This window comes from Hippoglossus hippoglossus, chromosome 22 (assembly GCF_009819705.1).
Source record: "Hippoglossus hippoglossus isolate fHipHip1 chromosome 22, fHipHip1.pri, whole genome shotgun sequence".
Classification (NCBI taxonomy): domain Eukaryota; kingdom Metazoa; phylum Chordata; class Actinopteri; order Pleuronectiformes; family Pleuronectidae; genus Hippoglossus; species Hippoglossus hippoglossus.
This window is the reverse complement of record NC_047172.1, coordinates 9,220,071-9,235,025: the sequence shown is the minus strand read 5'-3', so window position 1 is coordinate 9,235,025 and position 14,955 is coordinate 9,220,071. Positions and strand designations below refer to the sequence as shown.

The 14,955-nt window shown below is 42.9% G+C and overlaps 2 protein-coding genes and 1 long non-coding RNA gene across 3 annotated transcripts; 2 read left to right on the top strand and 1 right to left on the bottom strand.

Moving 5' to 3' along the window:
- The first annotated feature begins 116 nt into the window (after nt 1–116).
- Nucleotides 117–6,922, top strand: si:dkeyp-110a12.4 (uromodulin). Its single transcript, XM_034576478.1, has 9 exons — nt 117–1,124; nt 2,137–2,225; nt 2,341–2,445; nt 4,418–4,578; nt 4,668–4,803; nt 5,228–5,322; nt 5,943–6,111; nt 6,315–6,426; nt 6,556–6,922. The coding sequence occupies exons 1-9, from the start codon at nt 1,037–1,039 to the stop codon at nt 6,729–6,731; spliced, it is 1,131 nt and encodes a 376-aa protein (XP_034432369.1). The 5' UTR covers nt 117–1,036; the 3' UTR covers nt 6,732–6,922.
- A 1,047-nt stretch (nt 6,923–7,969) lies between these two features.
- fbxo30a (F-box protein 30a) lies at nt 7,970–13,544 on the top strand. Its single transcript, XM_034576380.1, has 3 exons — nt 7,970–8,159; nt 9,056–11,128; nt 11,242–13,544. Exons 2-3 carry the CDS (start codon nt 9,110–9,112, stop codon nt 11,443–11,445), a joined length of 2,223 nt encoding a protein of 740 aa, XP_034432271.1. The 5' UTR covers nt 7,970–8,159; nt 9,056–9,109; the 3' UTR covers nt 11,446–13,544.
- On the bottom strand, nt 12,886–14,364 carry LOC117756074. The gene is made up of 2 exons (XR_004612729.1): nt 14,288–14,364; nt 12,886–14,033 (listed from the first exon to the last, which is right to left on the bottom strand). It is a non-coding gene; the product is annotated as an uncharacterized LOC117756074 (long non-coding RNA).
- Nucleotides 14,365–14,955: the final 591 nt, after the last annotated feature.

Here is a 14,955-nt window from a genome sequence, read left to right as displayed (position 1 = left end):
CGAGCTCTTTTTGTGCGCTGCCTTTTATTGTGATTTATTTCTATGCTGTAAAAGTGTCGACAGGAAGGAAGCCGTTGACCTTGAAGTGTCGCTCGGACTTTTACTTCTTTACAATCGGAGCAGAAGTGAGAGATTATTGCAGGATCCTCTTGTTCCAGACAATCTTCTTTAAGCGATTTGTCTTTTAAAACAATGCTCGACTCTGACACTTGAGCCTGTCTTAATTTGCAAGACAAAAAAGAGGAAGATTCAGTGTCTTGGAAACTAATCTTGTAAATCAAACTCATAAAAGTCGCAAAATGTGAGGAGGTTTTCGGCCTCATTGCAGCAGTCAGCTCGTCCTTCTCTTACTTTGCCACTTACAAATTGTCTGGACAGGTTTAACGGATGAATTACTCTTTCTTACTTTTTCCCTTGTTTCATCGTGTTTTTTAAAACGTCATGAAAATAATTATTCTCTTTTCTTGTATCTGCCTCTCAAAGTATTTTATGGTCTGTTCCCCCCCACACACATGCACTCACAGGTCCTTGGCATCATCACTGAATTGTCCTTGACTCGTAATGAGTTTCTTTTTGCCTGACTGACTGGGATTCCCGCACCAGTAAAGATTTTAAAATGTCCAGACAAAGGATGCAGACAACAAAGAGTGGCAGCCCAGTGCTGTTGTTCCTCTCCTGCATGGTTACCAGACGTTGTTGGCCCTCTGTAGTAAGAAACAGTTGTAAGATGTTTACTAAGAGGACGTCGCCGCAGTGGGCGGTAACATACGTGTTACCTTGGACTCCCCTCAGTTCCCCCTATTCATGTGCGGAATCTCATTGTTGGTGGGGACATCATTCAAGCTGGTGTTTTAAGGCCAGAGGGAGGCTCCCAGTTCATTAGAGCCGTGTTTCGAGGGTTGGGGCAAGAGACAGGTGCTACGTCTTGTAGTGACAGCGAGTCCCCAGAAAGATTCACAGAGTTTCGGGGGCGAAAGAGCCAAAAAGGCAGTGGAGTGGCTGAGCTGAGGCAAACCAGAGGGAGAGTCCAGGGAAGATGGCACCTGCCAGTTTGGTTTTTGCCTGGTTACTGTTCACCATGAGGATGGTCATCTCGGCCGTGTATCTGGAGCCTGAGGAGGAGGGTGAGCTCACTACACGCATCACATCACATCACATCACACACTCAGGGAGGAGACGTCAGGGGTCAAACCACAGAAACCATCTACTGGTAATAAGTCATAAGCCTGTTTTCTCATTGATTACTGGAGGTTTAGCAGACTCTAAGATCTTTGAAATGTTCTCATTAAAACAATCATCTAATCAAGTTCAGTAAGATCTGAATTTGTGTCTAGTTTCTTTGACCACAGATCCTCAGTCATAGTATTTCTCTGGAACTGGCAACTGGAGTTACTTGAGGTTCTTGCAGATGTGATCACTCTGATCCGAACAACTTCTTCAGCTCTGATGAGGTGAAACGTCATCAAGAACCTCCAGCAAGTCCGGCTGTCCTCACATAGCTCTCGGAAAAAGTATTTAGATTGTTTAGTTAGGTCGAAATAACTACTCGACTGTGAAAATACTAAATTATAAGTAAAGTCCTGCGTTTAAAATTAAATAGGTGCAAAAGTATTATTGGCAAAATGAACCTACTCAGATTTATTACACATTATGATTTTAGATCATTATTACAGATGCATAAATGTGTAAACAGCATTTTAGTGCTGGTGTAGGTTGAAGAGGAGCATCCACTCACTACTTTGTACAATATTGGGTCTTTTAATATATAACAATGCATCATATTGAAAGAATTCAGCTACATGTTGTGCATATAAAATATTAATTTGAAAGGTTAGCTGTAAGATGAATGTATTAGAGTGAAAGGTAAAATATTTTCCTCTAAAATTGAACGGGGTCAAAATATAAAGCAGCCAAAAATGGAAATAGCAGAGTACTTGAGTACATTTCAATTAAATATGTGATAATACACATGGTTAAATTGCATTGTCTAAATGTTGAATATAAATTGGTAGGATTGTAGTTTTCAAAAGTGGTACAAGTTTAATAAAACTTCTGTTTCTCTTCTATTCTCTGAAATTAATATTTTTGTGTGAAGTTTAATCTGTTGTTTTTTTAATCATCTTTTTTTCCCATTAGAGCTCAATGAAACTGTCATTTGCACCAACGATCATATGGAGGTTGTGATACCCAGTGTTTTTTTCCTCAACAAAGAGCCTCCAGTTTATGTGAGTCTTATTAAGTCTTTAAAAGTATTTTTTTCAAAGGCAGATGTTCGATTCTACTGAATTCAGAGTGTGATACTTGAATATTTGTGTTTATTATTGTGTTTCCTGTGTTTAGGTTTGGGATTTGCATTTAAATGATCCGGAGTGCCGTGGCGTTGAGGTCGGAGATGACTACGTCTTCAGCATAAAGACCAATCTGTCCGACTGTGGGACTATAATGGTACGAGCTTCAAACATTTGCTTTAAACGTGTGTGAAAGTCCCGTCTGCAGGATTTAAGAGTCTAATAAAAAAACCGAATCAAATGTTGCACGTGAGCTGAGACGTTTAGAAGAGCTGCTAACAAAGGACGAATACATCAGCTTTAACCACCATGAAGACAAACTACACTCGGTATCTCCATCACTGACAACATAAAATCCCCATCATTATAAATTATCTATTTTACGATGTGTACGGTTGTTGTGGGAACTGGACCGGGAGCAGAGTGGTTTTTTTCTTTTTCTGTGGTGACGTAAATGTGGACTGAGACCCTCTGTTCTGCGTTCAGATGGGTACTGAGGAATTAGCTCATATGTATAATAAGATGGACAGAGAAAGGCACACACCCTGAGCCCAGACAGAAAGGAGTGAAGAGAAAAGAAAGGGGGGGGGAGTGGCGTGCATGTCAAGGAAGAACGGAGGCGTTGTTCCTTTTCCCTATGACAGCACTGGGCCTTATTCAGCGCAGCGATGGGACCTTGAATGGCCTTGTAGTGCTAAATTATCAGAATTTACATGGGAATGATGATTATTTGTTGAAGCTCAGTGAATAGGACGGCGACAAATCACTGGTCAACTCGCCCCTTGGTTATTTTAATCCCGCTGTTCTCATGGACTCCATCTCCGGTGGGGTTTAAATCCCTACTTTAGTTCACAAGTGTCCTTGAATTTCTTGCTCGGAATGCGTGAAGGTTTTTCTTGTAAAGCGAGCAAAAGGTTAACACGGGGGGGATCTCCCAGTCCTGCACCTCAGCAGTTTTACAAGTTTATTGCATAGAGCCTGAGCAAAGTATGTCTCCTCTGGATTAGAAGAAGAATGCTGTGTGTGTCGGTCTTGCTTTTCACCTTGACCGCAGGACCTTTTAAACCCCGCCGTCAGCGGAGGAATGACTGAACTGTTGGGTTTAAAGGTCAAACATTTTCATTCAGACACGGCAGCGTCCTCTGCTCATGTTTCAACGATACTTCTTGTGAGATGCAGAGCCTTTGTATTACCGAGTGACAAGTGCAAGTGGCAGTGGGGTCCTGTCATGAAGTAATGAAGACCTGTCGCCTGCCGTGGAAACCTGTCGCTGGTGCTCATTGTGGGGGGTCGCGTGTTTACCAAGAGGTAGTAAAAGATGTCTCAGCCGTTAGAGCCCGGGACAATTCATCCTGCTCGGGGACCATGAGAGGCCGTCCTCCTTCTGGCCCCAGCAGGGGCCCTGACAAACCTTGGACACAACCTTTTCCCTCGTCTACGTTTTACGGTCTCGCCAACGTCACTTGCCAACAAAAGAATATAGACCAGTATCGCTCACATTTACAGTGTGTGAAAGGATGACAGCCGTTGACGTTACAGCCTGGGAAAGAGGTCACATAAAGTCCCCTCAGTCACTTCCTCTGTTTCTTACAACTGTAAATGCTGCAGCTGTGGCCACTTCACATGCGTCTTGATGTAATCTGGAATGTGAACAGTGATATAAACCATATAAAGAGAAAGAACCGTCTATTTAATGTGGGGCTTCACTTTTGCACTGCTCATAAAGTAGAGCTTCCACATTTAGTCAATTAATCTCCCCATTTAAATGTGGTTTCATAAGGAGACTGTTGGGCCTTGGCTGAAGTATGTGCTCTACTGAGTGTCATTCTGGTTGATTAGTCAATTAATAAATGAAAATTAATCGATATCTATTATAATAATTCATTCATTTGAACACATTTACAGGCAAAAATGCCAAACTTGTGATGGTTTCAGGTTAGAAATATGAATCTGAATAAAATGAATCTGAAAATCAATTAATAGTTTCAGGTATTTTGTAATAGCAACAATTACAAAATATTTTCTTATCCTGTCACCTCTGTGAAGACTTTTATTGTGATGGTCAATGGTTGATTGAAAAAAGGCGTAGAAATTGAAATGTTGTTTTTCTTTCTTTTCTCTCTCCTCAGGCCTCAGATGACACACACATCATGTTCATCAACACCATACACAACAACGACTCAGAGGTCATCACGAGAAACTACATCAACATAACGTTTGTGTGTCGCTACCCCGTCAACTACATGGTGCGGCAACCCAACGGGGAAAACATGATCAGAGTGGACGTCAGGTGACTGTTTTAGTTTTTTTATCTAAATGACCTCCGACCTCTCAGTAACATCATTCGTTTTTTAACACGTGTCTGTTTTGACTCTACAGAACGATCACTCTAAACACGGAGGACGGAAACTTCTCCGTGTCCATGTTGTTGTACAAAGACGAAGCCTTCGAGGACAGATGGACGACTGTGCCATCGCTGACCCTGGAGGACGACATCTTTGTGAAGGTTTTCATGGTAAATACTCACGTCTCATATTTACTTGAATATGGTGTAAGGTTTAGTTGCATATTTTAAGCCATATTTAGCGTTTTGTGTTGAGTAAAATGCCTGTTTAAGATGAGCCGTGACAGGGAAGATGTATGCTGAGCTTTTGACTTACAGACAAAAACACATTACAGCACTGTCATACCATGACAGCTATGTTTGGATCAGGCTAAGCATGTTGTTACATGATGTTAAGCAATATGTTGTGTGGTGGATGCATTATAAGCAACACAGGAAATCTAACACTCCCATCGTGCTGCTCTTCTCCTAGATGTTGTTATAACCTCTTTGTACAGCTGTTGTTTATGCACCAGGAATCAGAGTTTCACAGTCCATCGTGGAAAAGCATTCAGCCTGTGTACATTTTGACTGTCACTCCCGTCTGTCCCCACAGATACCGGCTGACCTGATGCTGCGGATCGAGAGGTGCTGGGCCACACCGACCAGTGATCCATACAGCAACATACAGTACACCTTCATCAGAGACAGGTCGGCCTCAGAAGTGTTTGTACAAAAGCAGAAAAAAATTATCATAATCAAATATACAGTGGCAAAGTAAATTTTTTTCTATTTGTCATTTTGGACCTGAAATATAAGAATAACTAGGTTTGGATTTATTTAATCAGGCTGTGTTGAAATCTGCTTATAGCTTGTTGTTATTTCACCACCCTCGCACACAGCTCTAAGTCCTCTCACATGAGGGGCTGTTGAAATCTGAAATAGGAGAATTTGTTGCTTAGAGAGCAGGCCAGACAACAACTTCTCAGAGCCCGGGTCATGTGACTCCCCCGTCTGAGAGGCCACATGCGTTTCAGTTCAACAGCTGTGCACGTCCTTGACAACCAGGCTGTATTTGGTACTGTTGGCAACAGCAAAGAGCAATGAAACGCTGCACAATGATTTCACAATGCAGGAGGGGGGGAAAGGAAAATACACCAATAAATCTGTCTCTCACGGTGCTGCAGATAATGTTTGCGTTATGTCTTAGCTTTGTCGTGCATCACACTGAGATCTTGGGTTGAAATCTGTTCCTTCTCGCAGTATTTGACTCTAGATTTCAATCTTACTCCCACCAGACCTGCCTGACTTCTCTGTCTCCCCCCTCATAGCTGCCCGGTGCTGTCCAACGAGCAGACCCTGAGTGTGCTGAAGAACGGCCAGGGTCCGGAGGCCATGTTCAGGATACAAATGTTTAAGTTTGTCGGCAGCTCCTACGCCAACGTCTTTCTCCACTGCAACATCCAGATCTGCCACAACGCTCCGGGGCTGTGTCAGCCTGTGAGTGAGCGCATGCAACACCCATTCCTCACACTGGGAGTCACAGGCCAGTTCAGACAAGTAGCCTGTGATGGGCTCAGCTTATGTCCTTAATATAGACCCATCAGGACAGAATTGTTTCTCAGCTCCATGATGGGCCAGTTAGGCTGCCCTGGTCTTTAAATATGCATCTCGTAGCATCAGTTCTTTTCATGTGTTTCCAGAACTGCTCTGGTGAAGTCACATTAATGAGGATGCGCAGAGACGTCCCACTGTCCCACACGGTGTCTTATGGACCAATCAGACGACTACCAAACAGTGAAAAGCCCAATCTGAGTCAGTTTTTACATTCTCTTTCATTTATGTGGATTTCAGCTTTCAAATCGTCAAAGCTTTGAGATTCCAGATACTAAAAACTATTTGTATGCTAAAGTGTGTTTCCACCTGTTTCCTTTGTGTCTGTAGATGCAGGCGGAGGCCCCCCCGTGGAGACTTTTGTCCTAGGAGGGCTGCTGGTCGTCCTGCTGCTTATCACAGGGGTGTTCGGGAGGCTGTGGCTGCGCTCCAGACGTTTCTACCCGGCCCGGGAGGCGCAGCTCACTCTGTCCAACATTCACCACATCTCAGAGGTGGCCTCGTGAAGCAGGCCATCAGGAGCTTTTCTCAGCTGATGAATGGACAAACAAACACATGTTCACACGTGTTCACACATGTACAAATGCAAAAGCAAATGCACACTTGTGATTTATGATAATGACGAGAGTCTTGCAGGTGTTTTTCTTTATAAAATTTGTTTTTTAAGGAAATCGACTTAATAAAGTTCTCAAATGTTGCTGTTATTTTTCTCAGTGGTGAAAGTTAAGTAGGTCATTGTACTGTGCTTGAATATTCCCATTTTATTCTTCTTTAAACTTCAACCTCACTACTTTTCAGAAGCAAATGATCATGAACATTGAAACACTGCTTACCCAGCAATACATCTGTAATTATAATCTACATTATATAACTATACATTTTATGTCCCTTTTATACAATAAGTAAAGGGGTTTTAGTTGCAGTGGGAATATTTTTATTATCTATGTTATTTAAGGGATAATGTTGGTTTTAATCCTTGATACGAGGATCCGTTCATTGGTCATTTTTGTCTTTGTCTTTTGGCCTTTAAGGAGAAATGAGAGTTGGGACAATAATAGATATTTAACCAGGAATTCCAGGTTATACATATGTTTGTTTATAAAAGAATAAACTGGTGAAGGCGGCCTCATGAAACTTTTGTTGGTTGTTTGTTAAAATAAAATAATTTTCTTTATTTCATTTCCAAAATGGGGTTTGCTAACAATCTCTAACCAACACAAATAGATAATACCATGACATTATGATGTCAAGCTAAGCTAAAAAAAAACACAAACAAACAACAGTGTGGTGTTGTATGTTATACTAAGAGTTGGTCAGTAAAATAAATAGAACGCCTCTGACATGAAGGACAAAAAAAAAAGACTCAAGTATGAATAAATAAATGTAGGAACTAATAGCTAAATATGTAAAACATTGAATAAATCATACAGTTTGCAATGAAAAGGGATGTTTCTTAATCTAATTATACTTATATCATTTTGTGTCCTTAATAGTCAGATTTTCTCCTTATATACATGTTTATATATATATATTAACCATTTAATTTGCTGGCAGGTGTCTACACCCGTTGAACTTCAGAAGCATCATCACATACATTTAGAATATATATTTATAAATATGTATATATGTAGATGTGTATATATATAACAGTCACTGGGGGTTTTCCCTCTGTGTCTATTTCAGTCTGTCACGGCCCTGACTGGTCCTTTTGCGTGATGACGTAGAAGCTGCGTCATGCCCCTCCGCACCAAACAACACAGACACCGACAGACGCAGAAGCAGCGGAGCCGCAGCAGCTGCACATTCACCGGCTCCTGTCGGAAAAAGAGCTCCGGACTCGGCAGATAACGTGGCGACGGTGTTTCTGTGGAAGACCACGGAGCCGAGCACGAGTGAAGATACAAGTCAAACACCGGGAAATCCCCGTAACTCGGGTAAGCGGCTTCTACCAGCGACTAGCTAGCGAGGCTAACGAAGTGTAGCTGCTAATGCTAGCTGGCTGGCCATGTTGTTTGTGTTTCTTTTGTTTAACTGTACAAACTTCGGCGACTTGACACTTCGCTCTTTCTGCCGCACAGTTGTCATGACAACATTTTATACTTGTACACAGCGCAGGAGTATAATCGGTAATACGACCGTAAACGGGCGGAATTGGAAGAACCGGCTTCTGAGTTGTTTGTGTTTTTAGCTGTTTGCTAACCTTGCCTGCGTAATTTAGCCTGCTAGCTGTTATTGGCAGTGGCTGCAAGGACTTAGAACAATAGTCCTCCTGTGTGGACTTGCAGCATTGTTGTGAGACTTTAACTTATTGTTTGGTGTCCTTTGAGCCCAGTGCTCATTATCCCCTCCGCAAGCAACACCACCAAAATAAACCCGAGGCTAATGCTTCAGAGGTATTTACCTCACCGGCCTGTGGCGGCTGGGGGGGAGAAAACAGTTTGAACAACAAGTTGGAATTCTTCAGGGTTTGTCACCGAACTCTGGTCTGAGATCTTAAAGTTGAGGGGTCAGGTTTGCCCCCGAAGCTTTCAAAGAACTTGTGTCACCAGGAAATCTAAGAAGGGTGTTGTGAAATGATACTGATCTGCCGGAATATGTGGTAAACAGGCACAGACGGGGAGCAAACATGTGTGGGGGTGAGTTACAGGGCATTGGAGCTCACGTGTGTCGGGACAGTGTGCACCTCAGAATATATCTCTATGGGATAATGTTACACCAGCGTGCCCCAGCGGAGGACTCCATGTGCTAAACTAATGTTACCGTAACCATGACTCGATTGTTATATCTCCAGAGCTGTGAATAAAATGTTACTTTGCTAATTTTGTTACAGGGTTGAACACCTCACCCCTTTTCCCTCTCGGGCACGGAGCAACACAGGGAGAAAATGGAGCACCTGCACCCCCACTGCCTTAGATGCATCAAAAGAAGATGCATGGTAAGACCAGAACCAGGGGTTTCCTGCGACCTCATGTGCTGCCCGCTTGTTTGCGGGGCAGTTTTTCACTCATGCAAACTTGAGGAACATCGCCTGTTGTGTCCGTACGAGCGGCTGCCGTGCCTCAACAGTGGGTTTGGATGCCCCTTCTCAATTGCAAGGATCAGGATGGCGAAGCACCTAGAGACTTGCCCAGCAAGTATAGTGTGTTGTACGATGGAGTGGAACCGCTGGCCCGTGAGCTATGCTGATCGCAAGTCCTATGAGAACTTGAGCAAAGACGTTGATGAGGTGGAGCAGCTAGACATGGCCTTGGCCCTGCAGGACCAGCGGATGCTTTTAGAGTCCCTGAAGGTTACGACCACTGTGTCGAAGATTGGATTTAAAGGAGCAGATGAAAAGGACAAGATGGCAACAGCGTCATGTTTACCAGAGACAGTGTTAGGTAATAGAACTGTGGAAATGGAAGCGGAGCCCTATACTGAGCTGTACAGCCCCTCGTCAGAGACTAGTAGAAATTTGGCAGCGGCTCTGGACATCCTCACTAATTCTGCGGATATTGATGTAATTGTTGGGAATCTAAATGGGGAAAAGACTGATAAGAATGGAGCCCTCCACAACGGAGAAAATGGTGATAACCATAATGTTTATGTTGCAGAGGGTGGAAAGAATGTAGATATGCAGGAGAGCGACTCTGATTCAGAGTGTGAGCTTGGAGCAGTGGGTGGGGTCGACTTTGCTGTGAACACACATAGAGAAGAAGATGGAATTGGCTGGGGACAAGAAAATGATTTTGTAGAGTTGTTTTTTGAGGAAAAGGAAGATATTATCCAGGAGCCAGTTAATGATTCCAACCTCATCTGGCCAGAGATGCCTCAGAATTACATGCCCCTCGTAGCTCTGGGGCCTCCTGTGCCCCAACAAGCACCACTCTCACCCCCTATGCCATTGCTGCTGTCCGATCATGTGAGAAATAACTTCTTGCAAGTGCAACACTTACCCAGTGAACTCAGGTATAGGTGCTTGGAGCGTAAACTACAGAATGTAGAAGTCCTTAGAGGTATTAGCATGTTTACATTTAATGGACGTCGGGCTCTGCTGTCAGACCCATACTTGTTTCGAGCAAAGATGGAGGACAAGTCAGTTGATACGTCTGACCTGGAGGTAGCAGACGACCCCTTGGGTCTCCACGGCATCGACCTCATCACTGCAGCTCTGCTCTTTTGCCTCGGTGATTCTCCAGGAGGCAGAGGCATCTCCGACAGCAGATTTGTTGATGGCTATCACATTGACTTTGGTACTCAGACGTTCTCCTTCCCTTCAGCCATTCTTGCTACCAACACCATGGTGGGGGACATTGCTTCAGCCTCCGCCTGTGATCACGCCAGCCCACAGCTTTCCAACCCCAGCCCCTTCCACACTCTCAGGCTGGACCTGGTGCTCGAATGTGTGGCTCGATACCAAACCAAACAACGCTCCATGTTCACTTTTGTGTGTGGGCAGTTGTTTCGGAGGGACGAGTTTGCGTCTCATTTCAAAAACGTACACGGAGATATCCACGCTGGACTTAATGGCTGGATGGAACAACGCTGCCCCTTGGCCTACTATGGCTGCACCTACTCCCAAAGACGATTCTGCCCGTCGGTACAGGGCTTCCGAATAATCCACGACAGGCACCTCGGCTCTTTTGGGGTTAGACCTGGTCTACCTTTAAGAACTGGAGAAAACTTCCCAAGAAACACCTGCCACTTTGTTGATCAGTGCGATCAGTTCAGCGGTCTTCCATTCGAGGTTTTGCAACATGTAGCAAGCTTCCTGGACAGTTTCAGCTTGTGCCAACTATCCAGGGCGTCCCGCACCATGAGGGATGTGTGCGCCAGTCTGCTCCAGATGCGTGGCATGGTCGTCCTGCTGTGGGAGAAGAAACGGCGTGCTGATGGTTCTAATTCATGGCAGATCACAGATAAGGTTGGTCTTTTTGCACATATTTTATAGCAGTCTCACTAATCTGTTGTGTGGAAACAATGTTTAATTGTGCTCACTGCATGAAAAGTAACGGATCAATCCTGTTTTTCGTTCAGGTGTGGAGATTCAGCACGGCTTTCGGTACAGTGAACGAATGGAAGTTCGCCAACATCGCCAGCATGGCCGACCACCTCAAGAAGTGCAAGTTCAACACGATCACCCGCCGGGAGGAGGCCATCCCTCTGCCGTGCATGTGTTTCACCAGAGAGCTCACGAAAGAGGGGAGGTGTTTACGTTCAGTTCTCAAACCAGTAGCATAAGCGAAGAAGTCCGTGTTAGGACATTTCTGAGACCATCAGAGTTCCTCCAGTGTTTTCTGTGTTTACAGATGTTAGTTTCTTCCAGCCTTAAAAAGATTACAAACAGACTTCTGGTTGGATGTTATTTGGTTCACTCCTATAAATAAGACAAAGTCAGTTGTGGTCGACTTTCCTGCAATCACAGATCAGGATGGTCACAATCAAATTTAATACTAGCCTTGTATTTTATGAGGGATTTATTAATACCATTGTACTGAAGTTCTACTATTATCTACTCTGACATAGTGTAAATAATCAGATGTTATGATGTAGATTTTTTTTATTTTTATATTGATAAGTCAGTACTGTGCTACACTGGAGGTAAGAGTAGAGCCTTAAATTGCGATACACTTGATTTTCTAGTCTTGGGGTCGTTGAGAACATCTCAGTGAGATTTCTTTACTGCTTCCAGCTGTAACAGTTTACTGGTATCTTGCACGGTTTTTATATTGTATCCTGATAGTGAGTGATGGTGTGTGTGTGTGTGTGCTGCTTAGAGCTCATAGAATTCATGGCTTTAATTCTACATATTACGACTGACCAAACATCTGTGTTAGCTCTGCCCACTGTCCACCCATTGTGCAGGATGATCAAGCTGTATCACTGCGGGTGTTGATGTGACTCAGCAGAAGGGTTTTGTGGTTTGGTATGTGGCGCTGACGTTATGGCAGTAACAAAAGGTGGTTCCTCTTCTCTTCTCCTCTCATCTGACCAATGAGCTGGCCTATTAGTCAGAATGAGAGGTGTTTTCTCAGAAAATCTAAATGTAGCAAGTGACAGAAGAGTGAACGCAGCGGATATAAGAATCCATCAGCGACTGTGGACGATGACGAGGAAACTTTGTTTCCCTCCCTCAGTGTCAGACCTCAGACACACCTGCAGGTCAGGTGTTTATGACTAAAGCAGACACGCACACTTCCCTCCAGTAACTAGCATAACTAGTTATGTTCACATTCATTATTTATCATGCGTGTAGGTTTATGGCACTACATGTCCACTGTGTTGAAATGTTTTGGTGTCTCAGGGTTACCTTTGTCTCGCAGCAGATTATGTGTGCGCTCAACAAAATAGCTCAGAAGGACACGCTGACTTGATTCTTGTGGGGTCTTACAACCGACTGGTGTACCACTCAGTATTATTATAACGTAACAGTGTGTGTGTGTGTGTGTTGCAGTGCTCGACTAACAAATGACATGTTTTCAGGTTTGTCGTCCAATCGGGAATAACTGAACTAGGACGTCAGCTGTTCGAATGTTCTTTAAAAACATGGAGTGATCAAAATCGTTTGGATTTGGTATTTAGGTCTAACGACACATGAACACGTTAAGTAGATTACATTCTGTCACAACAAACTGATAACTGGTTAAAAATAATGTTCCTTTGAGGGGCAAAAAAAAATTGTTTGATAGTTTTGAAGTCTGATTTAAAGCCCAAGCAATGTTTAATCTGTTCCTTTTTATTCTAATAAGTCCTGACCTGAGTTTTGGTTTATTTCTTATTTTTGTACTGGTACTTTTATTTGGAAAGAGACAGAATCTGTAATGTCTGGATTTGTATTTGGAATATTGATTTGCACATGAAGGTATGTACTGTAACATTAGAAATCAGGATGCTGAGGGTTTTTTTTCTCTGCATGCGAGTTTGATGTCTTTTGAAAATGAATCTGTCAGTCCAGTTTCAGACGTGTTTAACTAGTTCACGTCTCAGTTTCGAATATATTTTCGTATGAACTGTTACATAAAAATAAATCTTCTATCATGATGAATTTCAGTCAGATCCGATAGCCTTCCTCATTCCTCAAGTTTTAACCTTTTTTAAATTTGATGAAGTGGAATGGGGAACCCGAGCTATAAATCACTAAATGTTTGTCATCTGCAGCACACTCTTGTTTTTCTTTTACTTCAATGCAGACAGGTCTTTGCAGGCACCTGGAGTGTATCAGAATTTCATCAGAATTATTTTTTTCACTCCTGCTGAATGAGTGTGTGTTTTTCACCAAGATATGCCAGCTTCACCTGTTTGAATTTTGAAGCATTTTAATAAACAGGCTCTCGGTTTTTAAAATGTTGATGCTTCTTTTTCAGCTCTACAACTTGTTCAGTTTATTGCAGCCGTTTCCACCGCTGTGCGAACACACAACTCACTAATGGGTCACACTGGAACATTTGTGTCACACAGATTCATTGAGGGACTAAAGTTTAATATTCTCACTTTTGATTAAAGCTCCCTAAACGTTATGGGACTGCAAAGGGGAAACATTTCATGCTAAGTAGGTTGCATCAGCCAAGTGGCTCATGTGACAAAGGACGAGGTGTATATATAGGTTTTATCCTGCTGGTGGTCTAGAAAGTAAACAAAACAATTAACTTGTGAGCCCTGTCTTGTCGTAGATGTAAATACAGTTGAACTTCAATGCTAAAGCCAACAGCTGTGTGCCTAACAGGCCGGTTTATTATAATCACTTCACATCAGTTCTATAAAAGAAATTAAAAGTTGATACGGTGGTGTGTGCCATCAGTGAGTAACAAAAACTATACACATGTAAAACCCTTCCTCCCCCATCAGAAATCACCCAAACCACTACCAGTGCCGAAGCAAACCCCAATTGATAATAACCACAAATCAACAGATGAACTCCCACTGCACCAACCGACTCCGGGACTGGGCCAACAACAGCTGCAGCAATAAAAACAATAAAATGGTAAATCAGAATCAGAAGTATTTATTGCCAAGTAGGTTTACACCTACCTGGAATTTGCCTTGGTATATAGGTGCATACAATGAACATAAAACATAAATTAACACTATGCTTACTAAAATACAGGAAATAAAACAATATAAAAACAGCAACCAGCACTTTGCCTGTGAAATGAACACAGCACATTTCAGTCTAACCACCTAACACAGCTTAATAGTAACAGACATTCTCATACCTCACCAGTGCCGCTACGCCTGGACTGTTATGACCCTTTACAAAAGAAACAATAAAGTGTTGGCAGACCCACACTTTGTAGTCGTAAAACTCCAATAATTTATATATTTAAATAAAAAATACGCCAACAATCCCACATTTCAAATTAAAACACCAAAAGGTTTGTTTGGTTTACCACGAGGCGTCACGTGCCCCGGCGTGATCACAGGAGCAGGAATGAATGCTGACACACCTGTTCTCATCAACTGCTGAGGGGCTCCCACCTTCATTTGCTGAATTGGGTCTGGGTCCTAGTGCCCCCCCATCGCTCTAATCGTTCAGCACAGTAACGTTTCAGGAGTTTGAATCCTGTGTGTGGATTAAGATTCAAGTTGTTGAATACTAATGCAGGGTTTTATCTGTCCAGTTATTGTAGGCGGAGGTGGTTCACTGCCTTATTTAAATGGGAGAAGTGATAGATTACTATTGATGCATTAGTGGACAGCTAGATGGCGCCAGAACACCACAAGTTCACCTTCTCCCGTTAAAAACAAAAGATA

Bases quoted from the DNA above. Each gene is read 5' to 3' on its own strand.
- si:dkeyp-110a12.4 (XM_034576478.1), top strand. From the start codon at position 1,037: ATGGCACCTGCCAGTTTGGTTTTTGCCTGGTTACTGTTCACCATGAGG. The intron at 5,323-5,942 runs GTCGGCCTCAGA...CCCCCCTCATAG, and splicing joins TACACCTTCATCAGAGACAG to CTGCCCGGTGCTGTCCAACG. The intron at 6,427-6,555 runs GTCAGTTTTTAC...TTGTGTCTGTAG, and splicing joins CAGTGAAAAGCCCAATCTGA to ATGCAGGCGGAGGCCCCCCC.
- fbxo30a (XM_034576380.1), top strand. From the start codon at position 9,110: ATGGAGCACCTGCACCCCCACTGCCTTAGATGCATCAAAAGAAGATGC. The intron at 11,129-11,241 runs GTTGGTCTTTTT...TTTTTCGTTCAG, and splicing joins CATGGCAGATCACAGATAAG to GTGTGGAGATTCAGCACGGC.